This window comes from Phasianus colchicus, chromosome 1 (genome assembly GCF_987193195.1).
Source record: "Phasianus colchicus chromosome 1, bPhaCol1.hap1.1, whole genome shotgun sequence".
Lineage (NCBI taxonomy): Eukaryota > Metazoa > Chordata > Aves > Galliformes > Phasianidae > Phasianus > Phasianus colchicus.
The window spans coordinates 167,066,528-167,091,937 of NC_143436.1; the positions used below are offsets into that span (position 1 = coordinate 167,066,528).

The 25,410-nt window shown below is 43.8% G+C and overlaps 2 protein-coding genes across 4 annotated transcripts in view; one reads left to right on the plus strand and one right to left on the minus strand.

Moving 5' to 3' along the window:
- Nucleotides 1–710: 710 nt before the first annotated feature.
- On the minus strand, nt 711–18,141 carry MTRF1 (mitochondrial translation release factor 1). Of its 3 annotated transcripts, XM_090131284.1 has the most exons (11): nt 12,780–12,987; nt 11,861–11,904; nt 10,102–10,560; nt 6,975–7,066; nt 6,031–6,112; nt 5,679–5,786; nt 5,415–5,587; nt 3,858–3,975; nt 2,627–2,763; nt 1,274–1,372; nt 711–931 (listed from the first exon to the last, which is right to left on the minus strand). In XM_090131284.1, the coding sequence occupies exons 3-11, from the start codon at nt 10,535–10,537 to the stop codon at nt 809–811; spliced, it is 1,368 nt and encodes a 455-aa protein (XP_089987410.1). In that variant the 5' UTR covers nt 10,538–10,560; nt 11,861–11,904; nt 12,780–12,987; the 3' UTR covers nt 711–808. The 3 variants fall into 3 exon arrangements, with proteins under 3 accessions (XP_089987410.1, XP_089987402.1, XP_031471573.2); XM_090131276.1 differs by lacking the exons at nt 11,861–11,904; nt 12,780–12,987 and adding an exon at nt 17,959–18,141; XM_031615713.2 differs by lacking the exon at nt 11,861–11,904.
- NAA16 (N-alpha-acetyltransferase 16, NatA auxiliary subunit) overlaps nt 17,548–25,410 on the plus strand; it is a 65,118-nt gene continuing 57,255 nt past the window's right edge. The window contains exon 1 of the mRNA XM_031615863.2: nt 17,548–17,976. Within this exon, the coding sequence (XP_031471723.1) occupies nt 17,923–17,976 (54 nt within the window). The 5' untranslated portion in view covers nt 17,548–17,922. The remainder of the gene's footprint in view (nt 17,977–25,410) is intronic.

Below are 25,410 nucleotides of genomic sequence, written 5' to 3' on the forward strand. Positions count from 1 at the left end.
TCCAAAGTGTTGTCATCTTCATTTGATTCTATAGCAAGCACTTTTGCATCCAGCACAGCACGTGGTCCACACCCACCTTCAGCTGACCCAAGAATACATACTTGCAAGAGCACTGATGGGCACAGTTGCCCCTTGTCAAAGTAGCTTTCACATTGTACATGTCCTGTAACAAAATAAAGCATCCTAATATGGAGTGATTTTTGAAAGGACTCTTAGGAAGTTCACTCAATTGGCAGATAAAAATGATACAAATAACTGCTATTGACAAGGTCAGATTCTAAGCTATGTAAGGGGAGCTTAGGTTCTTTCACCTGGATCATAGAAATCATAGAATCACAGAATCATAGAATGGCCTGGGTTGAAAAGGACCACAATGATCATCTCGTTTTAACCCCCCTGCTATATGCAGGGCTGCCAACCACCAGACCAGGCTGCCCAGAGCCACATCCAGCCTGGGATGGACCTCTCCTACCTCCAGAGCAAAATGTGCAGCATGTAGTATTTCTTCTTCTCCATCACCATGATTCTATGTCTGTCCAGCTGCAATATGGACAAGAGAAGAACTGGCTTCAAAAAACCCTGCTGCCAAGACAGAAGGTATGTGCACACAGTAATCAATGCCTCTTCTTTTCTGCTAGGGGAGATGTAGTAAATTCAACCCATAAAGTTCATTTGTGCCAAAGCATGAAAAAAGCAATAGCACACACTGAAAAACAGAGGCATAGATTTTAATTTATCTGTCATCCAATAAGTGTGTCCATTTTATTTATTTACAAACCCAGTCCTGCTTTAGCTCCACACAAGGTCTTCAGCATCCTTCTCCTCCTACAGACTGCAGGTTTTCTAGATACTCTGTGACAGCCTCCATCTCCGCAAACTCCAGCAGCCTGTTTATTAGCTTATCCAGTTCTTCTTTCCCACTCAGAATTTCCTATGGGAAAATAAGAGCAGACCAAAGTGTTACAGAGCATACCTCAGTACCGTTCTGCAGTGGGAACTACTCAGGAGTTCTCACAGAGCTCACTAAGGAGGACCACATATTGAGCATCATTCATTCATATAGCTGGAGAGATACACAGAGCCCTAGGTCAGCTAGTTATTTCCTGAAGAAAGGCAGAGAAGTGTAGGCTTCTTGAATTAGTCGTGTTCTATTAGGATGTAAATAGCCATGTGATTTCGCCATGTATTTTAAATTATTTTCACAAGGTTACATTTTGCTTTACATGGCACAGATAAATATCCAAGTCTTAAAACCCTCATAAGCAACCATTACCTTGATATTGCGTGCATCATACGAGATCCTGTGGTCGGTGACTCTGTCCTGGGTGAAGTTGTAAGTACGAATTCTCTCTGACTGGGCTCTTGTTCCCAACTGTAGCAAAGCACCAAAGAAATAGAACAAGAATTACGTCAGTCTCAAAAGCCACGGAAGGCAGAAGGCATTCCCACAAAAGGCAGTGAGTGGGAACCATTCATAACAGTAGCAGCACAATCGATGTCTGCTTCACAGAGGGTGGCAAAGGAGTTCTTTAACATCTGGCCATCAGAAATGAGCAGAGTAAATCGAGCGGACACCGAGGAGTCCTCTGGTGGTAAAGTGAAGTAGTGCAATCAGTTCGAAAAGTCATGCTCAACTCCAAATGTAGCTTGGGTGCATGGTTAAGCACTGTACTAAAAAGGAGAATTACATGCTGAAAACTACTTAGAGAAATGAGTGTCTACTTGTACAAGCTACTTTTTTCTTTTAAATTCCACCTGCAATCACATTTGTATTTCAAAAGAAGGGATTTTATATATTCTGAATCACTATAAAAGGTAATTCACTTTAGCCTGATTTTCTATAGCATTAACACAAATGAAAATCTGAAGTCTTTTAATGCAGCCTTGAGAACTCTCGAGCGAAAATTATTAACAGCAGATAAATGGCTCACCGATTACAGAGACAGAGTTAATAATCTGCAGGAACAATACACTGACACACAGCCTGAAGTGAGCAATTAAATAGCTAAGCTGGAAACGGTGGAACTCTGAAGAATTCTGGTATTGCCAAGTATTTTTATTCTTGTTGATTGCTATTGAAGTTTGCACCGCAAACAGCAAAATACTCAAAGAATGGGAAAAAAATGTTGGCACACTTAACAGGAAAGTACAGCCTGCAGCATAACTTGAGGCAACTCGAATTTGAAGTTTTTTCCTTAAGCCACAGCAAACACGCCGGTACAGAGCTGTGAAATGGCAGGCTCTTTTGTGTACTTGTTTCTCCCAGAAGCTACACCATCTTGTCAAACAAACACCATGTTTTAGAAACGGCCTAACATACAACCCCAAGAACTTCTGATCTGAATTTTGGCTGCTGCTCTAGCTGTGTAACACAACGTTGGGTGCTGAGTGCTGCTTTTTGGGTAATTTTAGCTATATTCTTATGATTCTCTTCTTTCCACTGACACTCTGCAGCTCTTTCATTACCTGAAAATTCTATACTAGGGCTGAACTGGGATAAGCAAACAACAGATGTGCAGTTTGAAAGCAGAGTTAGCATCTTGACACCCAGATTAGACACAGACACTCAGAGAAACACCCCCACAACCAAGCACCCTTTCCAAGTTCATCGGTCAGCTTTTCTCACCTGCAGTTTCCTGGCGCTCTGCTCTTGACTCACTTGTTTTTCAATGATCTGCTGGTACAGCTTAGCTCTCAGCGTCCTCAGAGCTGTTTCCTTGTTCATCTGCTGCGATCTCTCCTGCTGGCACTCAACCACCACCCCTTCACAGTAGAATGTCAGACAGAGCAGAGCAAAAAGCTCATTCAAACACAGAACAAACAAGCTAAATTAATTCAAACACATTAGGCAGATGACACCTTCTAGGAGTGCTCATTTTTAGGGCCTTTCAGCTGCAGGATAAAAAGTCATTTTAACACAATGTCTCAAACCATTAGTATGTTTTTAAACTCCTCACAGCTGCACCAGGAGCTTTGTTTGGTGCTACAGAAAAGCTAGGGATACTGTGAGATTCCATAAAGCAAACAGTTCTCATTGGAATTATCATTCTCTGGACTGCCTCCAGAGGACAGGTTTACTCCAGGTATCTGTCACATGTTACAAAAGTGAAGTTGCTGAATCTACAAGAGCATGTTTAAAAAACTGTAATGTGGGTTTTTTGAATGTCTTCATCTACACGAACTCTTGAAACCTGGAAAGTTCCTTATTCTAGAAGAAGAAAGCATCAGAACCATAGTAGAGAGTCTTAAACTGAACTATAAAGAATGAAATAAAATAAAAAGGTCTAATTTTTTGTTTTTTACTTCCTGTCTGATTTCCAAAATGAAAAGGCCAAAGCCTTTTTTTCAGGTTAGACAGATACAGGCCCACTGAACGTCAGAACAAATAAATCCTAAGAAAGACAGAGTGGTTCAGTACTTATGTTAACTTCCCATCAGCACGTTTTCTTTCCTACTTAATTTTGGATAGCATTAGCTAATACTAAATGGAAATCTTCAAGCTTCTCTTTCTGCCTGCTGCAGCTAGGCAAAGTGCACCCTTAGCTGACAACGGCCGTTACTCCTGAATCAATCAGCACAAATTATTTACATCTTCCACCCCATCCCCCAAATCCTCCATTTATTCTTTCATCCTTCAAAGACAGTGTATTCATTAAGCATAACAGCAGCATGTTGGTCATTGTACCACTACTTAAGTTCCTCTTCTCATACATTGCTTTGTTAGAAGACGACAGAACAAAAAGGGGCTACTGACTTCTTGGTAGATGGCACAACCCTGCAGGCTTACAGAGGCATATGCTTTCGTTCCAGAATGCACATTTAGAGTGCTTGGAAGTACCAACTACAGCCAGACTGACCTGTGGGAAGATGCACAATCCTCACAGCACTATCAGTTTTGTTGACGTGTTGCCCTCCTGCTCCTTTGGCCCGGAATGTGTCTATACGCAGATCTTTGGGATCCACTTTAACATCAACCTAGAATCAAAGAAAAATACCATTTTCTGCTTTTCCTAAAATATTCTGGATGCCTTTTCAGTGATAGAGTAAAAGAAATCACTTATTAAAAACCTACTAATTTACAACTGTACCTGAGTATAAGCTACAATCATTATCATAGAATTATAGAATGATTTGGGCTGGAAGGGAACTTTAAGATCATCTAATTCCAACCCCTGCTAAAGGCAGGGACACCTCCCTCTAGACCAGGCTGCTCAAAGCTCCATCCAGCCTGGCCTTGAATGGTTCCTGCGAGGGAGCATCCACAGCCTCACTGGGCAACCTGTTCCAGTGTCTCACCACCTTCACAGGAAAGAATTTCTTCATACTCTGTAGTCCAAATCTACCCTCTGTCAGTTTAAAACCATTTTCCCTTGTCCTGTTGCTACTTGTCCTTATAAAAAGTCCCTCCCCAACTTTCCTGTAGGCCACCTTCAGCTACCAAAAGGCCACTATAAGGTCTCCTCGGAGCCTTTTCTTCTTGAAGCTGAACAGCCCCAGCCCTCTCAGCCTGTCCTCATAGGAGAGGTGTTGCAGCCCTCTGATCATCTTTGTGGCCCTCCTCTGGACCTGCTGTTGCTCCAGATCCCTCAGAAAACAAGGTACATCTGCATGGGAAGCTAACTAAAATCAGCAGCTAACAGCACAAGAATGAGTTCCGTGACTCAAGCCTGAGGGATTTTTGCAACAATGATTAAAAACATCTACCTGAGGAAACATTAGGTGTATCCAGATCCAGCTAAGGATAGGAGTCCATGATGACGTGGACCAAATTTGAGCTCAGTGGATAGGAAAGCAACATTCAAATCTGACCACTGTTGCAAGGAAAGCACTACAAGGAAGCAGGAGAATTTGCAGGGAAAGCCTACAAGATCTGGTTTTGGTTATCCTTTGCATAACTTGCTAGTTTAAGTGAGATCTGGTGGTATCAGAAAAATCTCAGAAAGACCAACCAACGCGCTCATTCAAATGCAAAGCATACAGTCCTTGATCGAACACCAGCAATTTAAATGAACAAAAAAGTAGTAAAGGACCTGCTGAGTCACTTGCCTAAGCAATACTGAATATTTTCTTGGATAAATTCCCCATCTTAATATGTGACTTAATTTAAAACTGGCTTGCTCCATTTTTGCAGGCAATGGGGCTGAAACACTCATTGAAATGACCACCGATGTACTCACTTTTTCAGGCAGTAGCAAACATTTGTAAAGTCACTTCTGATGACCCATTTACAAATGTAAGATACAGAGCCAAGTCCTGCTGCCTTCCAGAACCACAGAGCTTGTGGTTTACTTGCTGGGACTTGCTCAAAGCACTTGGGTTTCAATAAAATCCCCTAACAGTACCGTGGTTTTAAATAACACCCACTCCAGTGCCAGCAACACACTTCCTTGTTGCTGAGATGAACAGATAGTTACCTCCTCTGGCTGAGGGAGCACAATAACTGACATTGTCCCCGTATGAATACGCTGCATTCTCGATGACAGTCCGGTCTCAGGGATTCGCTGGACTCTGTGAGTCCCTCCTTCATATTTCAGATGCCTGTAGACATCATCTCCTGAAATATGAGCAGCTGCATGATGCAACCCACCTATAGAGACAAATAACGCGTGGAAAGTACAGCACAGAAACACAGCTTTAAATGTAGTTGTCTTGATGGAACGTCTGGAGAATTATTGTACCTATCTCAGCTGGCACGTAGTTCAGAATGTCAAAGGTCCAGCATTTATAGTCCGCATAGTTCTGGTACATCTCAAACATTTCTTTAGTGAACTGTTGGCAGATGTCACCTATAAATATAAAGGCGCTGCAACATAAATAGCAGTTTGCAAAACGGCAGCCACGGGTTTTAAGATTTAACTGCAACTGTATTCGTGCTCATAAAACAGATTAATGCTGATAATAAATAATACAGATTAAGGAAGTATGACTTTATGCCACTGAGGTGTAAAAATGCATTAAGAATAACCCGTAAGAGCCTTAAAAAGTTGGATGAGGGTTCGGAGTAATCTTTACTGTGGAGATTTTGCTGACCTCCAGTTGTTCTGCCAGCTGTCACTTCTAATATAACATGACTTTTATCATACTTCTCCTTTGGCACCAGAAGCTGGAAAAGCTGAAAAGAGAAAAGAAGGGAAAAAAAAAAAAACAAAAAAAGAATGTCACTATCTCTTTCATGACTGTATCTCCTTTTAATGAAGTTTACAGCCAGCCTTCACAAATGCCACGGCTTGAGCACGCACAGCCACTGATTTCTATTGGCAAATGAAAAAGTAGGACTAAAAACTGTCCAAGTCCAAAGGCTGTTGCAGCTCAGTGCAGTTGGTGTGGAAATGGGATACGTTGGTGCATCCACAGGAAAGCTAGCTGAAAATTCGATCCTACAGCGTCAGGTGCCAGGTCACCCACTGCAGCCCCAACTACCTTTGAGCACAAAGTTACCAGCTATTGCCCAGACACTTTTCACACAAACACGAACCTTACGTTTCAGTAGGTTCTAGTTCCCATTTTCTCAATCTCAGCATAGAAATGAGCCCAAACACAGAGCTTTCTACTGAACTTTTTCAGCTTCTCTGCTTATAATTAATGTTCCCACTCGTGGGGAGCTGCCAGCTGAAGAGCAAATGAAATATTGAAAGTTCCAATCAGAAACCTTTTCAAGAATGCACGCTCTGCTGCCACAAGCAGTTACTTGGATGTCACGCAAGGTCTCAACAGCACAGACAGCTTCATATCCCCTTCAGCATCTCCAGACAGACAAGCAAGCAAGCAAAAATGCCTAAAATAATAAGCTTCTAAGATGCATTTGTCAGTAAGAAGCTTACCAGTAATTAATGTTGCCATGTCTTCTCAGGGAAAACAGAGAAGCTGGCCTTCTGTTTCATTAAATGCAAGTGTCAGAGTCTATTGGCAAGATCACAAAGGAACATTTTCCTGACATTTATTTATGAAGCTGTGTATTTTTACCTCAGGCTCACCTTTCTGCACAGCGTGTTGATTTTTTTATCGAGGGTTTCCTTCTCTTCTAAGGCAAGCTCTAGCAGTTGCTTCTCATCTCTGCTGCCTAGCTCTAAATTCCAACAATAGGAATAGATGTTAGCCAGTCTCACTTAACAGATTGTAATACAGCTGTCAAAAGACACACTTTACAGCATTTAAAAGCTTGCAGTGCATGCAGTTCCATTTTGCCAGCATGAAATATCAAAGAAGAGCAGTTCAAGCCAGGATGCGTATTGCTAACTAAATGAATGCATTTTCCAGAGGTGCTGGAAGGATCTGTAGATATATTACTTCCCAGTCTCTTGGCTATGACTCCAAGTCTGCATCACACAAATGCCAGTCCCACCTGACAGTTTCTTGCTGCCAATTATAGTATACTGACAGTTATGTGACAGAGACTGACAGTGCAGAGGTAAACCCACCAAGAGATTTAACAAAATATGTCAAAAACATGCCTGGAGAAAAGAGTGCCTCAGTTTTCTTTACCTCTATTTCACATGCAACAAAACTTTCCATTTCTAGACTAGGGTAGAAACTGCTATCTGTGCAGCACTTTGCAGCCAGCTCATTAGGATGAGCATTAAAAATGTAAGTATGATGACAATTACAAGGGTTCTAACCTTCTGCTTCCTGCTAATCAAGCAATCAATGAGATATGAGAATTATGGCTTCAGCCATCAGGATGTGGAAGACCTCACTTTAACTCTTTGCTTTGCTTAAAGACATTCTCTTCCCATCTGCTCAGCCTAGGTGAGTACTGTGTCCAGTTTTAAGCTCACAAGTACAGAAAAGGCATGGAAATACTGGAGTGAGTCTAGCTAAGAGCCACAGAGATAGTCCAGGGTTGAAGCAAAGAAAATATGAGGAGAGGTCAAGAAAACCAGCCCTGGATGCATTCAAGACCATGCTGGATGTGGCTCTGGACAGCCTGGTCTAGTAGTTGGTGACCCTGCCCGTGGGAGAGGAATTGAAACTAGATGATCTTTGAGGTTCTTTTCAATGCAGGCCATCCTATGATTCTATGAAACTGGGTTTGTTCATCCTTAAGAAGAGCAGACTGAAGGGAGTTTTTATTGCTGTCTACAATTAACTCACAGAACGATACTGAAAAGTTCAAGACAAAGTCTTTTCAAAGTATACTGTCATAAAACAAGACAGAAGCTGGAGCATGGGAAATTCTGATTAGGTATTAGGAAAATTATTTTGATCTTAAGGGTTGTCAGACACTGAAATGGGCCCAGGGAAGCTGTAAGATCTCTGTTCTTGGGTCTATTCAACTGGACAAGACCACAGTCAGGCTGCTCTAACCAGTCCTGCTTTGAGTAGGACATCAATTGAAAACACGTCCAGAAATCTCCTTCAACCTAATCAGTCCTACAGTTCTGTGCTTCAATTGCACTCTCCTATATTTTAGAGCTGCAAAACATTCTCAAGCAAAGCTAACAGAAGCTTCAAATCTTTTCTACTACAGAGGCTCCAGTTTAGAATAATGGAAGATGCCAATCACTTAGTATGAGATCGTGCACTAAACAGATTGTTAAAAGATGGTTGGAGTCAAAATCAAAATGCCAGAATAGGGAGCACCCCTTCATTTTTCTCACCTCAGCAGCAAGTCTCAAGAACAGAGCGGGCTGAGATGTTGAACCAGCCTTGCATACTGGACAAGGATAGTGGCAGCTCCTTCACACTGTGCTTTATAATTTACATTCCGTTTTGGTTTGTTGGTTGGTTTTGTTTTTCTTTAAATAAAATATGGCAGATCAACATGTGAGCCTGGCTTCCTCTGAACTTAAGACAAGAACTACATAGATAACCCTACCTGTATGTCACATCTCCAGCCAAAAGATAGCACTGAACAGAAGGCTTCTAGGTGGTCTGAGAAGCATCCTTATGGATTACTTGAATAGAAAGTATCAGATGAGGTATTGTCAGCAGAGATAGAAGAACGGGCTGGTGGCGAGAAGCTTGAGGTCCAAATGGCTGGTGTCCCATTCCTACCTCCTCCCTGACCTTTACCAATTCACATAGAATTACAGAATCACAGAATGGCCAGAGTTGGAAGAGACTTCAAGGATCATGAATCTCCAACCCCTCTGCCTGAGGTACAGGAACTGGAGAGGTTATGGATGCCCCATCCATGCCCTGGAAGTGTTCAAGGCCAGATTGGATGGAGCCCTGAGCAGGCTGGTCTAGTATTAAATGGGAGGTTGATGGCCCTGCATGTGGCAGGGGGATTGGAGATTCTCCAGGTCACTGTTTCTCTTTCTTATCTTAATGTCTGTTTTGGTGTAGCAGAATGCCCCACATTTTTCCTTCCTACTGTACACAGTGCCTCACTCTTCTCACAATGTGTTAGTGTATCTTTTCGAAATGTTGCACCACAAGTCCTTTCACTGCCCACATACTTTCTTTTTCCTGAATAGTATCAAAAAGAGGGTCAAGCTTTTTTTTTCCTTTTTTTTTTTTTTTTTTTTTTTTTTTTTTTTTTTTTTTTTTTTTACTCCAACCTTTAGTGCAACATAGTATTGAAAAGCAGCAGCTTTTCGGATAACCATCAATTTTCCCTGTAGGACTTCTCAAATATCCTCCAAGATCTATTAAATGTTGTCATTTATGCTGGAAGCTGTCAATTCAGGACCTAATTATGGCAGTTCACGTAGCTTGCTTAATAAGCATCAAACTGGCTAGTTGGAATCCCATTTTAAGTGGCATGGCTGTAGTCTGTGTCTATTCAACATGCAAGACTTGCTGATGTTTATCCTGCAGTTCATATGCTCTAGGCTCTACCGAAAAAGAACCTAAAGCAAACATTTCCAAACTATTTCTGCAAGATGCACAGCCCTCAGAGTCCAAACAGCCCCTACTTTCCCAAGTTGGTTGCATTAAGACCTGTATTAAGAGAGATAGCATAAAAATAAAAGGAAAAATAAAAGTCTGGATCTAGAAAGCCTTAAAAGGACTCAAGCTCCCAGGAACAGACAGGACCAGAGAGCGTTCCAGAGCTGGCTTAATTCATTTAAAAGCTCTCCATAAGGGATGAGCAATAAGGTTTATCACAAGCAAAGCCACTCTTTCAAAATGAGTAAGTAGATGTGCTCTCCTTACCTCTACACATGGTTTCTAATTCCTGGAGCTCGCCTTCAGCCTCTTTGATTTCTTGAAATGCAGTTGCAACTGGGGATAGATCAGCACGTCTTCTCCTCAGGGTCCTTTGCTCAAATTCATTTTTTGAACCAGCATTTAGCAGACTATTAACCTGCTGATATTCCTTGCTTAGAGTTTCCAGATACTTCTGCACAGCCTCATGCTTCCACAATGCCCGAGAATCCTGATGCTTCTTCCTAAGCTGACCATGAAATGACAGAGTGAATTTAGCCGTGTCCAGCAAAGAGTCTGGCCTCCAAAATCCATAGCTGTGCAGTCTCATCACACAACTCATCTTCTTTGCAACAGAAGGAAGAGGGGAATTGTGAAGCTGACCATAACAGTAGAAACTGGAAAGCAGGTTCTTGAAAAAACAGACACTTTGTGGAGGTTTCATATCGTTTCTTATTCTTCCACCACCTGAAATTAGCAGAAGATGAGACACGGAGTGCTTTCACTATCTATAGAAAAGCATTTGGTTAAAATAATAATAATAATAATAATAATAATCATCATCATCATCGTCATCATCATCGTCATCGTCATCGTCATCATCATCGTCGTCATCATCATCGTCGTCATCATCATCGTCGTCATCATCATCGTCGTCATCCAACCTGCATCAAACCCAAATTCTGTTCTTGACTACACCAACACAAACTGAAGCATTATGGACAGAACTATTCATTTCAGTCTTAGTTTAAACAAGAAACTCTTATCAGCAACATTGTACCAGCAGGGGGTTGGAAAAATCTTTTCCCTCATCTCCTCAGTGTTTACGCTGTAGAAGATCTTCTCAATGCTGCTTTACAGACAACAGCTTCATTTGCCATACTTCTCACTGGAGAAACTGAACCATTTCCTGCCTTACTGGCAAAACAAAAATGCAGCTGTGAGAAAATACATCTACTGTGCAGATATCAAATTCTATATAAAGAAGGTACAAAATGTGCAGTATATGCAATATCATACCCATTACCATAAGAGGATACAACTTTGGCAGGTGGACATTAGCAACATCAAGGTGATTTTGCAAAAGGTTAGTCAAAAGTACAATATACTTGCATGAAATTACTTATCCATATAAGTCTTACGTCAGATATGGGGGCAGTGCTTTGTTTCCTTCCCGTGATACACTTGTAGGTAAGGGACAGACATATTTTCTATCAGAAGTGTGATTACAAATCTGGTACTCTGAAATCCAGCCCCTTTATTTTTGCATGGTACTTGATGCACAGTTTTGCAGGACACAGGCTACCCTTAGTGTCACTGTTGCTTTGCTCATCCTACTTACTTTCATCCATGGGTCCTGTAACAAAGGACTATCCTGTAATAGCAATGTACAGTAAAAAAAAGGTATTGCATCTTGCTTGCCCAGACATCTATTTCACTGCCTACACAAACTGGAAGAGCTAGAAAGGGAGGGAAGGACCTCTATTCCGCTTCTACACATTCTCCAGGTTCCCCAGGGGTGGCAGGCACTACCAAACTCACAGCTGCACCTTTAAGGACAATCTGATTTGCAGAAAGCCAACAGTAATCTTTATGGATTGTTCCAGTGACTGTGTAGTAGATTCCACCTCCTTCACCAGCAGTAAGTCAGAATGCACAAGTCAGACTCATCATCTGCACCCCTGGACTTAGTTCTTCAGGGGCACATGTTGGACTTAACTCCAAAACATTTAATTTTGCTGATGTCAGTGGTGTTGCCTCTACTTACTGCAAGTCAGAATGGCCACTCATCGTCCAGTCAAGTGGTAACCACTGTTAACAAAAATACTGCTGTAGTCAGAACTAACAACGTGTGTAAATAAGAATTAATTCATTGTAGAGTTCTGCCTGAGCTTTCAGAAATAAAATACTTTCAAATACCTGAAGAACTAAGCAACTGCATGACACCAATCCTTGAGAAAGTCAGAGATTTTGAAGTAGATATTTTTTATTATTATTTTGACAAAACAAAGTTCTTTCCTCCTTAGAGAGATGCTGTCACCCTGCGTTTGTGCAGAAATAAGCCCACATAAAGTTTTACAGAGCCGTGTACAGCAGAGTGCCTATTAACTGCTTCTCAGACTAGTTCTTAGTGACTTTCTTAACATGACAAAATAACCCAGTGGGCAGCATAAACACATCACAAATCAAAACCAGTCTGTAAAAACGACAGCTGCAATCGTCTCATTACAAAAGTAAATAGATCAGCTCATTTCTAGTTAAGGGACAACTATCAATGCTGTAACTCATTTAAAAGCTTTTAAAAATCACTTCTAATGATCAAGGATACTATTAACTCAGTGAAACCGATCCCATTGAGATGCATAAGAATACATATGCATAAAGGAGGAGTTTCAGTAATGCAGCCTCAGAGAGGTGCCTTCAAGGCTTCATGGGCCCTCAGCCCCCTTTTCATAGCCCTCTGCCTCCCACCTCAGCTACACCAAGCAGCCCTCCTGCAAAAGCCAGGCACAAAACTCCGTGCAGCCCTTCCCAGTGCAGGGCTGGGAGAGCTGGAGGGCAGCCCTGTGAGCCAGAGGCCAGCAGGCAGCTGCCGGTAGTTGCCTTGGCTCAGCTCAGCTCAGCCACTGCAATCCAGAGTGGGCAGAGAGTGGGCTCCGTGTCACACATAGAGCCTACAAACTCACCCTCCCCAAATGGAAGCGCCAGACAGGTCCTGCCTTACATCACGAGGCCATTGCAGACAGGAAGTAAAGTGGAAAGACTCGCACTCCCAGCATGCCTGCTCACAGACACAACTCCCAGCGTGCTGCAGCAGCTGCCTGGCTTGGCCGTCCCTCTGTCTGTCTGTCCTTCCAGCACGTTGCTCTCCTCCAGCCTGCAGATGCAATCACCCTGGGAGCAGTGATCACGGATTTGCAAGCATGGCTTTAACAGTTTTACAAGTAAATTATGAAATGCTAGCTCCAAAATAAGTTTAAAAAGATCTTACAAGTAAATCTAGATCCACATTCTCAATATTTTCTTCACAGCTGCATAGTTACACACACTTTGTCTAAAATGACAAGCACACCAACAAGTGGGAATAGTCCTGTTTCCAAGTTCTGTGCTGTTACATAAGTGGACTTTCCTGTGTATGTTCCCAAGACACGGGCTGAAAATACCCCGAGTTTCAAATCTGATTATTCAGAGATTGTTGTTTTACGTAAACTTTACTCAAATCATGTCAGAGTTGGCTATAATTATACTTCACATGAATTAGTACTACACTACACAAGACAAATATCAGTCATGAAAAATGCTACTAAACACAACCATTCTCATTATTAAGCTAACAAGCAGTTGTATAATCTGTTTAATGTTATCTATACCCCTCATTATATTCACGTTTTAAAAAGACTGTACGTAACAATGTTTTTTTATACCTATAATCACCTAAAAGGCCAATTTGCTCCTATGTATGTCATAGAAGGAAAATGTATTCAATCCTCAGATGAAAAACTCCCTGAAACTGTCGTATGTTCTCCTTAGGTGCACAGCTTGCACTAAGAAGTCCTTCTCTCTTCCAAAGTTTGCTTCTTTTACAGTAACTTTCCCTATCTTTTTTTATGTTTGAGCAAATCCAACTCTGCTGTAGATGCCTTAGAGAACACTGGATTTTAAGTTTCTTTCTTCTTAGCTGCTATCATTCACCAGGATTATATATATATATATATGTGTATAAAACATTGTATTTGGCACATATAACATCAACATGTTTTGGTGAGGTAAATATACCTAAAAGGCTGAAAACGAGATGATAGGAAGATTTGTACCAAACCTCACCAGCATACGATAACCAGCCTCTTGTTTCACTCTCAGGGCTGCTCCTGCCTCTGCTCAGCCCCTCAGGAGGACAGGAGGCAAAGGGAACAGACTAAAAGACAGCCTCAGAAACCAGGAGCCATCCCAGAGCCCATCCAATTTACAAAGAGGCCACAGCAAACAACCCCCTGCAGTCTCCCAGGAGCCTCCAATCTGACACTTAAAAATCATGAAAAGGTGATCTATGGGCAATCAACCAAAAAGTTAATAAGAACATGAAAACTAAAGGCAGGCCATGCACTCAAAATTACAAAACAGACTGAAAAAGAAGAGGGTAGGCCAAGAAAAATCACATCAGCTCCTACTGCAGCCAGAAACAGCTATTACATTAAACCCTCTGATTAAAAGCAATCGTGATTCAGTTTTCACTATCCTTGCTGGCAGTTCTTTAACTTAACTCTATACATGACAGTACAGGCTAACAGATTCTCAGCACTCCCCCACAGCCAGAAGACTGGACACGGGTTGGACTCAGGGGACATATTCCTCATATCTCATAACAACAATGAATAGGAAACACCCTTTCCTTCTATTTCCAGGATGACGTTTGAAACGGAATAAGGGAATTGAGTATAAAAGATGGGAAATTCCATTTCTGTCTGTGCTTCCACCTCCCTTATGGTTTGCTTTGGCCTATGGAGCTGGTGAGGCCCATGGCTTGCAGCTGGTGCTCAGGGCAGGGTGCTGCTGCCCTCGGCCAGCAGGCAGAGGGGGAACTGACAGCAGCAGCTCCCCAGGCTCCAGGGAATGGGACATGGCACTTGGGATGTGCTTTTAAGTTTAAATCTGGCAACTCTAAGCTGCCAACTTAATTTCAAAAGGATGGACAGCAGGATGAGGGAGGGGATTGTCCATATCTGCTCTTCCCTTGTGAGGCACCATCTGGAGTACTGCATTCAGGCCTGGGGCCCCCAGCACAAGAAGGATGAGGAACCATTGGAGTAAGTCCAGAGGAGGGCCATGAGATGATCAGAGGGCTGGAGCACCTCTCCTATGAAAACAGGCTGAGGGAGCCAGGCTTGTTTAGCTTGGAGAAGAGAAGGCTCTGGGGAGACCTCATTGAGGCCTTCCAGTATTTGAGGGAAGCGTATAAGCAGGAGGGGGACCAACTTTTCACACAGTCACACGGTCGGATAGTGAAAGGACAAGGGGGGCTGTGAGGGGGGCTATACTAAAAGAGGGGAGATTTAGATTTGATGTCAGGGATGATGACTCAACCACCTCCCCGGGCAGCCCATTCGAGTACCTAACCATTCTTTCAGAGAAGAAATTTTCCCTAATATCCAATATGAATCTTCCCTGGCACAACTTGAGGCCATTCCCTCTAGTGCTATTGCTAGTTACACAGAAGAGGCCGACCCCCACCTTACCACAACTCCCTTCAGGTATTTATAGAGAGTGATAAGATCTCTCCTGAGCCTCCTCTTCTCCAGACCAAACAATCTTAGTTTCCTCAATCGCTCCTCATAAGACTTGTGCTTGGATGTTGCTTCCCGCTTTTGACCTAAATAATCTGTTGACAGACTTCTGAATTCTTTCTGTTTGTAGAGAAAACTGGTGACAGAATCACACATGCCTTGAATACAGCCCCGTTTATTAACAAAGCCTGTAGAAAGCGCTTTGTTTGGCCAAGCACAGTGGGATTAAATGACAAGAAGTTTTCTTGACTGTACTTCCAAACCTCACTTTCAACCAGCCCTCTGCCCCCCCCCCCCCCCCCTTCCAACACTCATTTCTATGTTTAGTCTCTCTCAGCTAAAAATTGTTTCTTTACTGCCAGCTTGTTCTCCTTTTCTTGCTGCTTTCAACACAGATTTGTAATACAGACACATGTTGAAATGCAGATCAAATGCCTGCCTCTCATTTGCAGTTTTGCCTGTTTTCAGATGGCATTTGTTCCAGTATTTGAACTAGCAGGAAACTTTGCTATAAAGGACAGCCTTACTGTCTCAGACCAAAGGTTCATTAAGCACAGTATTCACCTGACCATCCTGGAGGTTTACCACAGAAACCAGTCAAAGGCATAAAGCCTTCTGCAATGACAGAAAATCTGAGTTCATGAAGCCATGGCTCCAACTAGTTACAATCAGTGCTAATTCAGTGCTGAGGTGCAAACCTTGGAAATGATGCAGCAGAGCTGTCCTTGTCAACAGTACAACTGCTCAGAAAAAAATTCAAACACTGAGACCCTGAGTTAGGCTTAGTTTTCCAGTTTACTCTCTTCCAAAAACATGCCCGCTCTCCTTCCCTCCAACACGAAAGGAAGGACCAATGTGCATGGGCTTTAGCAAGGCTTGTGAGAAGTCAAAGGACAGACTGCTTGGGATTTGCTGTCTCAGCCATACCACTACTTGCTTTCTGTAACCAAATACAGCCTGTTAAGTGTACAGCCTTCCTAATTGTTATCTCCACATGCTTGCTTTGCTATGCACATCCACTAAGCTCATCACCTGAGCAGCAGAAATCACAGAATGGTTTAGGTTGGAAGGGACTTTTAAGATCATCTGGTTCCAAACCCGTGCTATAGGCAGGGACACCTCCCTCTGGACCAGATTGCTCACAGCCCCATCCAGCCTGGCCTTGAATCCTTCCAGGGAGGGTGCATCCACAGCCTCTCTGGGCAACCTGTTCCAGTGTCTCATCACCCTCACAGAATTTCTTCCTAATATCTAGTCTAAATCTGCCCTCTTCCAGTTTAAAACCATTTCCTGTTGCTATATGGCCTTGTAAAAGTAAGTAGGTGATAACCATATTATTACAGGAATCATATTATTTTAAAACATAACTAATGTATTTAAAAAGTAGTTACACGGGGACTCTCATTGAAGCTGCTTAATTCCGCCCCACCATCCCCTCCCCAGCACGATCTTTTTAATTGATTGCAACTCTGACAGCTTAACCAGCTTCCCTCCCAAGGAAGCACCCCATGCTGTGTGGTTTCAGCGCTGCTGGCTTGCTCTTTAGCTTTGCAAAGATCCATTTAAAAACCATTTCTGCAAATAACGAGGAAAAAAAATCATTTTCAAAAGACCTTAAGCCTCCCTCGTCGGAGGAGCCAAGCCATGACAAAACACCGCTCTAAGCATGCACGGTAGTGCTGGGAAGCTTTGTATAAGCAGCTGAACAAAGAGCTAATGCCATAGATGACATCCCAAAGGCCGGGCTGGCGGCTCACCCAGAGCCCAGCTTGACAGCGGGCACCAACAGCGGGTTATGAGGGCCGGAGGAGAGGGGGAGGCTGCGAGGAGACAAAGAGATTTTCTGCCTTATCTCAGCACGGCCGGGCGAGGCCAAGCGCCGAAAAGAAAAAAAAAAAAAGCATCCAGTTTCGAAGGCTTTGAAATAGCCATGACTCAGGGCTTCAGCGAGCCGGAGTTATTTTTACACCTTCTGAGGGCGGCAGTCCCCTTCCTCCCCGTCCTCCTCCTCCTCCTCCTCCTCCTCCTCCAACCCCACTCGGGGCGCTTTCGAGGACCACTCGCTTCAGTGTGCGGCCGAAAGGGGAAGCTAGAAGGAAACAACCAAGCGCTGCACTCAAAAAAGCAAACCCCGACCCAACCAACCCCTCACACCGCGGGGAGAGGAGAGAGGGAGGCGAGCAGGGCGGCAAGCAGGCAGGCAGGCAGGCAAGCAGCCCGGCGCCACCCGCGCACCCACCCCCAACCCCGCGCTAGGCGGCGGTGCGCATGCGCGGCGGGGGACCCCGGCCGCCATTTTGCAGCGTCAGTCGGGCGGCGAGGCCTCCCCGGCAGCTGCGCAGAGGAGCCGCGCTCGCGCGCTGCGCCCGAGGGGAGCCGGCGGGGCGGGCGGTGCAGGCCAATGAGTTGAAGAGTCGCCGCCGCCCCTCGCCCGTGAGCCGAGTTGGTGGATCGCCTTTTCCTTTCCCCCGCCTCGTTCTCCTCCTCGCAGCGACAGCCGTTCCTCGCAACCTCGAGCCGCGCTGCCCCGCGGCCGCCCGCCCGCATCATGCCGTCCGTGCCGCTGCCGCCCAAGGAGAGCAACCTTTTCAAGCGGATCCTGGTGAGCCCCGGCCCGTCCGCCTCCCGCCGCGCGCCGCCGGCTGCTGCTCAGCGGGGAAGGATGCGGCTGTCGGGGCTGCCGCCGCCTCCTTGTCCCGGCTCGTCCCCGCTTCCTCCCTTTGTCTGCGGGCGCCGAACAGGCCGTGCGGCGGCCGGGAGGGGAGGGAGGGCGGGCGGGCGGGAGGCAGGGAGGGACCCGTCGCCGCCGCCACCGCCGCCGCCGCTCCCCAGCTTCGCGGCTCTCCGCCCGCAGCGCTGACTCCGGGCCGCGCTCCGCCGCCGCTCCGTCTCTCCCCGCTCCTCCCGCCGCAAGCGGGCGGCAGCGGCCCCGGCGAGGCGGAGGCGGGGAGCTGTCAGCCCCGAGTCGGTGCCGCCGGGAGACGGCGGGGAAAAGCATCCCGGCTCCGAAATGCCGTAGGTTTCCACGTGCCGAGCTGCGCGGCTCTGTCTGAATCGCTACCCGCGTCTCTTTGAGACTTCGTGGTGGTTTTAAAGAAACGAGTCGTTTAACTTCCATTCGAACAGCTTCGTTTTCTACGCTGTTAAGGCATCTGGAAGATCGCTCCGCTCTCTGGGTGAAGCCCGTTCCTCGGGAGCGTTTCGCTGTGACAGTGAGGGAGCTGCGGCCTCGGAGAAGTTAAGGCTCCTGGTGCCATTCGGCCTAAAGCAGGCGGAGCTGTGCACAGCTGGCAGTGCGAGTTTCTTTGGTTCTAACCGAGCTTGTTGGGTTAAACGCAGTGATTTTGCGTGGTTCAGCCTCGGGAAGCTGATCTCAAAGCAAACAGAGTGTGTAAGCCTCCGTGCGACTGGTGCGTTTCAGCAAGAGTTTCCGAGTGTTTTCTTTTGCTTGTTTTAGGTAGTTTATAGGTGTTTTTTTTTTTTTTTTAAAAGACTTAATGGTGCTTAAGGGTGATTTGTTGCTTACTGCATGCCTATGGTATGCATCTTAGTAAGTCATTCTAGCACTCCTCTCTGCTAAAAATAAGTCACTAATATTAGAACAGTTAAGTGATTATTCTTACTAGTAGCAAACAAGCTCACAGTAGCAATCACTTCTGAACTTCTTAAAAATTGGACTGCAGAAAAACTCTCAATCTATTAAATAACAAACTAAACAAGTTCTTAAGCAAGGAAACCACAGAGCTTTCCGATGTTAGTTTGTTGGTTTACGTATTAATACTTCTTGAAGTTCAATTTCTCACTGTTCTTTATAGGTAGCTTTAACTTTTTTTCATAGGTCTCTTGGTTTTCATAGGTTTCTTGGAAGAGTAAAACCTTCATAGTCTAAACTGACCCTTTTGTTGGCAGTGAAGAGTATTTCAGTATAGTAGTGCTACAGATTGCTCTACTATAATTGAAGGAGCTTTCAGCACTGCTAGAAATCTTGAAATTGCTGGTGCTGCCGTGGGCATTTTAGAAATTAAAATAAATGAAATCATTTGTGTGGAAGGCTGTATAATAAGGTCGTGCAAGCATACAGAGATTGATTTAACCATTTGGAACAGAGGAAAAGGTAACTACTTGTGTATTAAGTGATTTTATAAATGTTTGACAGAGAATTAACAGTTGTGAAATGAGAAACTTATCTGGAGAACCTGATAATTACTTTAGGAGTCTATCACTGCATGCTTGGCAGTGCTCGAGCAAGCTCACTGAAAACTAGGTGTGATGTGATTGCATAACCAACAGCATTTGAAGCATAGGTAAAATGTTAGCATGTAGGTAACAGTCCTAGTTTCTCCATACTGCTGTAAGATGTAGTGCCACAGCTCATTTCTGTCCTGACTTCCAAGGCTGTTTGGTCACTTAAGCCTTGCTTCCACTCTTGGAACAGTGCTCTTCCTCCACTTAGAGGTGAGACATTGCCTGGGAGGGAGGGGCTGGGTGACTTGAGGCTCCTCTTTGCTGTGCTTCTCAGTCTCACAGAAGGCGTGGAGGAAGTGTTCGTAAGCTTCTGGCTCTCCCTTTTATGGGAAGGGAGGGAGGCATCCGTGAGGAAGAATTAACACAGGAACTCTGGTGTGTCTCTTACAGCTTAAAATCAGTCTTCAGCTCCTGAGACACTTTAAGTAAGTGGGGCAGATGCAATCTAAAATAAACATGCAAGTGTGGTAACTTAAAAACGCTTTCTGTTAACGTTGGAGTTCAGTAATGTGCATTTGAAGCTTACTTACAGTAAACGTAGGCGTTTTTTATTTTATGTGTTTAAAACAGTCACATTTACCTTCAAAGTGCGTTTTAGTTGAAGCAAGTTTGATCCCCTCAAATTGAGAACCCAGATGATAAACTGTGCCTCTTAAAATGAGGTTTGAGTTTTGGCTTTGTGGGGTCAAATCAGCTCTATCTGGGTGTGGCCACGGTCCTTATAGGTGGTTTAGAGGTAGACTGTGGGATTGTTGTCGTACCTTCATGCCTTACTTGCTGAACTGGTCCTGTTTCTAAGAACTGGGAAATGTCATGTAATAGCTATTGGTGTCTGCCTTTTATCAGCTAGTATGAAGCATGAGGTATGAGAGAAACAGCAGACAGTATTTGTGGATACCACCATCAGCAGACAGTATTTGTGGATACCACCATGCATTTGAATGTGTGAATTCACCACAATGTTGTTGCATGAAATGAGGATTGTTGCTTTAATTGCAAGAAGCAAAATTTAATTGAAGTGCTACCTTGTTCATGTTTCCCTTAGAGGGACTTATCTCCTAGTCCCCCTTCAGACACAAGGCATTACTCTTTCTAAGAACAGTTTAGCCACCTACTTGTTTGATTTGGAGCAATGAAACACAAGAAGCAGGCGTATCACTTTGTAGCAGTGCCTTGTTACTGCTTCATTCATTCAGGCATGCCTCTTTTTTTGGGGGAAGAGAACTGAGATTCTATCTGAAGTGCCTCTGCCTGAGGAATTGCTCAACTCTGTATTATCTTTTGCTCTCTGGATTTTACGACAGTCTTAGGATACTTCTCCTGTGATAAAAGATAAATATGCAAGTATTTGTTAGGAGTTAGATTAATTATTATTCATTGAATGCTAGAACTGTAGTATGTGAGATAATAATGGATTATGGGCATGCAACTGGTTCATTTCCTAGTAATGATGGGGATTTACCACAAACCATTAAACTTGGTAATTAAGAAGCTACGATAGTATGCTAATTAATGGCTCCTAAACTGGATGAATAACATAAGATAGCCATTGTAATCCACTGCTGGAGCAAGGGATGATGAAAGTGTCTCTTAAAGATCCTCTCGTTGAAAGAGAGGAGAATGGAACTGCCAGCAAAGTTCATTCATAGAAAGGCTTGGGTTGAAAAGGACCACAATGAGCATCCAGTTTCAACCCCCCCTGCTATGTGCAGGGTCATCAACCACCAGACCAGGCTCCTGGTGTAGCTCATAGAACTGAGTTGCAATGCAGCTGTTGCTTGTCCTGTTGCGGAGGGCAGCATAGGAAAAATGTAGGCTGTTTCCTTGATGTTAACTTTCAGAAGAGGTGGCAAGGATTCCTGGTCAAACTGCAGGCTTCTGAGATGATACAACTGCCAAGGATATATCACAGACTACTGATAGGAGTCAGTAAAACTTTTGTAAGGTAAGGCCGTGCTTCTCACTTGTTAGCGACTTGAGCAAGTTGAGTCTGGAGAAGTCTGTATCCCAAATATGAATTCCTGGTTTAATTTTCAAAAGGAATTGATGAATGCCATCCTGAAAGGCTCATAAGCGAGGCTTCCTTGGAGTGATGCTGGTTGTTTATTCACACAGGGATTTCTTAGTGTTCCTGTATGGATAAATAAATGTTCTGAGTAACTTTTTGTTGTGTTTTGTGCTGGAACTTTAACTGCTTACAGTTGCATTGAATATAAAAAAAGAGTAGCAAGGTGAGTTCAGTTGAACTAAGCTATTCAAGGCAGAAATAAGAAGGCCTGCAGGAGTACTTCTGGATTCTGGATTCAATTGGCTCATAGTGGGTAAAATTGATTGTGTAAATGAATGTATTATGCTAGGAAACCCTGACATCATGCATTATTGGCCGTGAGCTGGATTACTCTGAAGAGCTGAGATTTTTAGGGATCTGAGGGGGTTCTGTTAAAACCAATTTCCTTGTGCAGCAGTTGAAAGCCAGCAAATCCTAGGAGCTGCTGTGGCACCATTCAAGTCCATGTTTCCAGTGCAGTGTACGACAAAGTGCAACACCTGCTGGAAGTTATAGTTGTGCATGGGCTCATGGGGTGTAAGTCTTGTAAACTCTTGTGTAACCCTTTGGCTCCAAGAATGGGTGAGCCACAAGTAAGTGGAGGCTGAGGATGTTCTGGAGGGGTGTATCACTTGTCTCTTGTCTCCAGTGACATGGGCCAGGTGGGTCTGACTGCTCTGGCCCTTGGTGTGTTATGATTCTTGCTATTTTTTTTTGTCTGAATCACTGTGAAATCTTATAGAGAATGTTGAGATGAGGTTAGGGTTTTAGGCTTGTATCACTATTTGCCTTAAGCTTGTTTTAGGATTTCTAATTAAAAACATAACTTTTATTTAAAGCCTGAGAGCCTTTTTATTTCTTCTTAAAGCACTGCTGATGTTGGTGGTTTCATTTGCTTAACTGCTCACAGATGCAATCCCACAAGCTTGTGCAGCACCTGCTCAGCCTGAGTTCTTGCTGGTCACGCTGCAGTTCTGTCCCAGAAGCAGCAGATTGCTCTCTCCAGTGTTGCACAAAGTGCAGATTAAAAACTATGTAAAATGTGTGATAGGGCTATGACTTGTCTAATTTTTAGTGTGCTACTATGGCTTGTTTTGTGGAGGCATACACATGTTCATAAAATGCAGAGTAGCTCTAACAACCCAACTGAGCAGCTGTAGCTTCCACACAGCACTTGTAAGAGATTTCTGCCAAATGTTCTCTTGTTTCTGCTCCTTTGTTTGAAGCAAAGGATATCCCAACAACTCCCATTGTGTTGAATGGCGGTGCATCTCACTGAGTGAGACTTCATTATGAGTTAAGACAATTATTTTTAAGTAGTTTCACACTTGAAAGGGAATGATTTATAGGGCTGTTGAAAGATGATTCTCAGAAAATACTGAAACATTGTTCTCTTATTACATGTATTCGTCCTGATAGTAAATGCAGTATCAACTTTGTTCTGCCAACAGCCTAGAATACGAATAATGATGATCACAGTGATTATTGTACAGAATGGAGGTGAAAATATGTTTTATTGCAACTTCAAGTGGAAAAAGCTGGTTAAAGGGAGGAAAAAAATTCTGTTGTTTATGAAGAATCATTATAGTGAAAGCTTAAAATATAACTGTGACATTAGTTCCTCAGTGACCAAATATTTCCACTCTGCCTGATGCTGGCCACTTGTTCTATTGCACACTGCCATCTGTGGCCTGACTCAGCTTCTGTGTTGCCAAGCCCATGGCTGGAATGAAACCAGTGTGGCCTGTCCAAGCTGAGGCAAGGAGGGCTGGGGGTAGATTGTCTTCATCTTCCTTTCAATTCCTGAGGTAAACTGTTCTTATGTGCAGAAAACAGAAGTGGTCCTGCGTGGTCCAGAGGATGGCCATGAAGATGATCAGGAGGCTGGAGCATCTGCCCTATGAGGGCAGGCTGAGAGAGCTGGGGTTATTCAGCCTGGAGAAGAGGAGGCTGCGAGGAGACCTTATAGCAGCCCTCTGGTACCTGACAGGGGCCTACAGAAAAGCTGGGGAGGGACTTTTTATAAGGGCGTGTAGCAACAGGACAACTGGAAATGGTTTTAAACTGGAAGAGGGTAGATTTAGACTAGATATTAGGAAGAAATTCTTTACTGTGAGGGTGGTGAGACAGGTTGCCTAGAGAAGCTGTGGATGCCCCCTCCCTGTAAGCATTCAAGGCCAGGCTGGATGGGGCTTTGAGCAACCTGGTGTAGAGGGAGGTGTCCCTGCCTATAGCATGGGTTTGGAACTGGATGATCTTCAAGTTCCCTTCCAACCCAAACCAGTCTGTGATTCTATGTGCAACTTGCTAGTAGGGCTTGGAGGAGAGGACTGAAGAACATGTTGATACTACAAAAAGGTTGTCCTGGGACCAGGAGTGTGGGATGCCTTGAGAATGGGCAAGTAGTAATGAACGTTTTTCTTGGTGTCTGTGAGCTGAAGCCTCTTCTTCACAATCTCTCTTTCCCCAGTTTGATTCTTCTGTTCTCTCAAAACAGTAAACTGAAATCACAGAATCACACAGAATGACAGAATGGCCAGGGTTGGAAGAGACCTCAAGGATCGTGAATTTCCAGCCCCCCTGCCACGTGCAGGGCCACCAGCCTTCCCATTTAATACTATAGCAGGCTGCCCAAGGCCCCATCCAACCTGGCCTTGAACACCTTCAGGGATGGGGCATCCACAACCTCTCTGGACAGCCTGTTCCAGCACCTCACCACTCTCATAGTAAAGAACTTGAAAATCAGTGTGGAGAGGACTGCTGTATGGAAAATCTTATGCAGAGATCCCTAGAATGTTCCTCAAATTGAAGAGTGTTATGATGATCTTTCTTGCTATATCAATCTTACCAAGTATCCACGTTTTCATGTTACAAGGAGCACTTGCAATACAAGTAGTGAACTCTTTCATAATTTAACTGGGTATTACTCAAAGAAGATGGTGTTAGACCTTGCTATCAAACTGATGAATATTCTAGTAATTATTATTTGTTATCATAGGAACAGTGTATTTTAAGTTTTGGGAATCAAAGTGAGGTATTTAGTTGACTGATCTCATCAGCTGCATTGAGGAGCACTGGTTTCCCTGTTAGAAGCATAAGATGATGTTTTGTAGAAGTGCAGTAAAACAGCATGGACCATAAGAGGTCCAATTGTTAAGCCAGTCTAGACGAGTACTGATGTGCTTATATTGATTGTACTTGGTTCTGGTCAGAAATGTCTATTAATATTTGAACAGCAACTAAATACTCATCAGCTCCTAGGAAAAGATGCTTCTCAAAATCTCTATTGCTGATTAATTACCATTGGTCTTAACCACCACTATGGCTTGGACATGTTTCCAGCACTACTTTTAGCTTTCTTTCCATAGGTTTTGATACATGGCATCTTTACCTTTAGATGTTGTCAAGAAACAGCAGAATCAAGTTTTGAATTGCAGGATTGTTATTAAATACAATGTCAAATGCTCACTGTGAATTTGGTCAGCCTGTTTCATTTGGATTGAACTACTTGTAGCTAAGAATCTTGTTGCTATTCTTAACACAGCTGTTTGGTTTGATGTGACAGTTGTCCTGATTCTTTGAATGCAATATTCTGGTTTATTTGGCCTTCACTTGAAAATGGTTTATGAAGTAATATGGTATCACTTTCATATGTTCATGGGCCCTCGGGACAGGGAGTAAGGAAGGGCAAGGAATCGGTTATGGCAACTGCAGCTTCTTGTTTTGACAGTTCTCAGAAGTGCT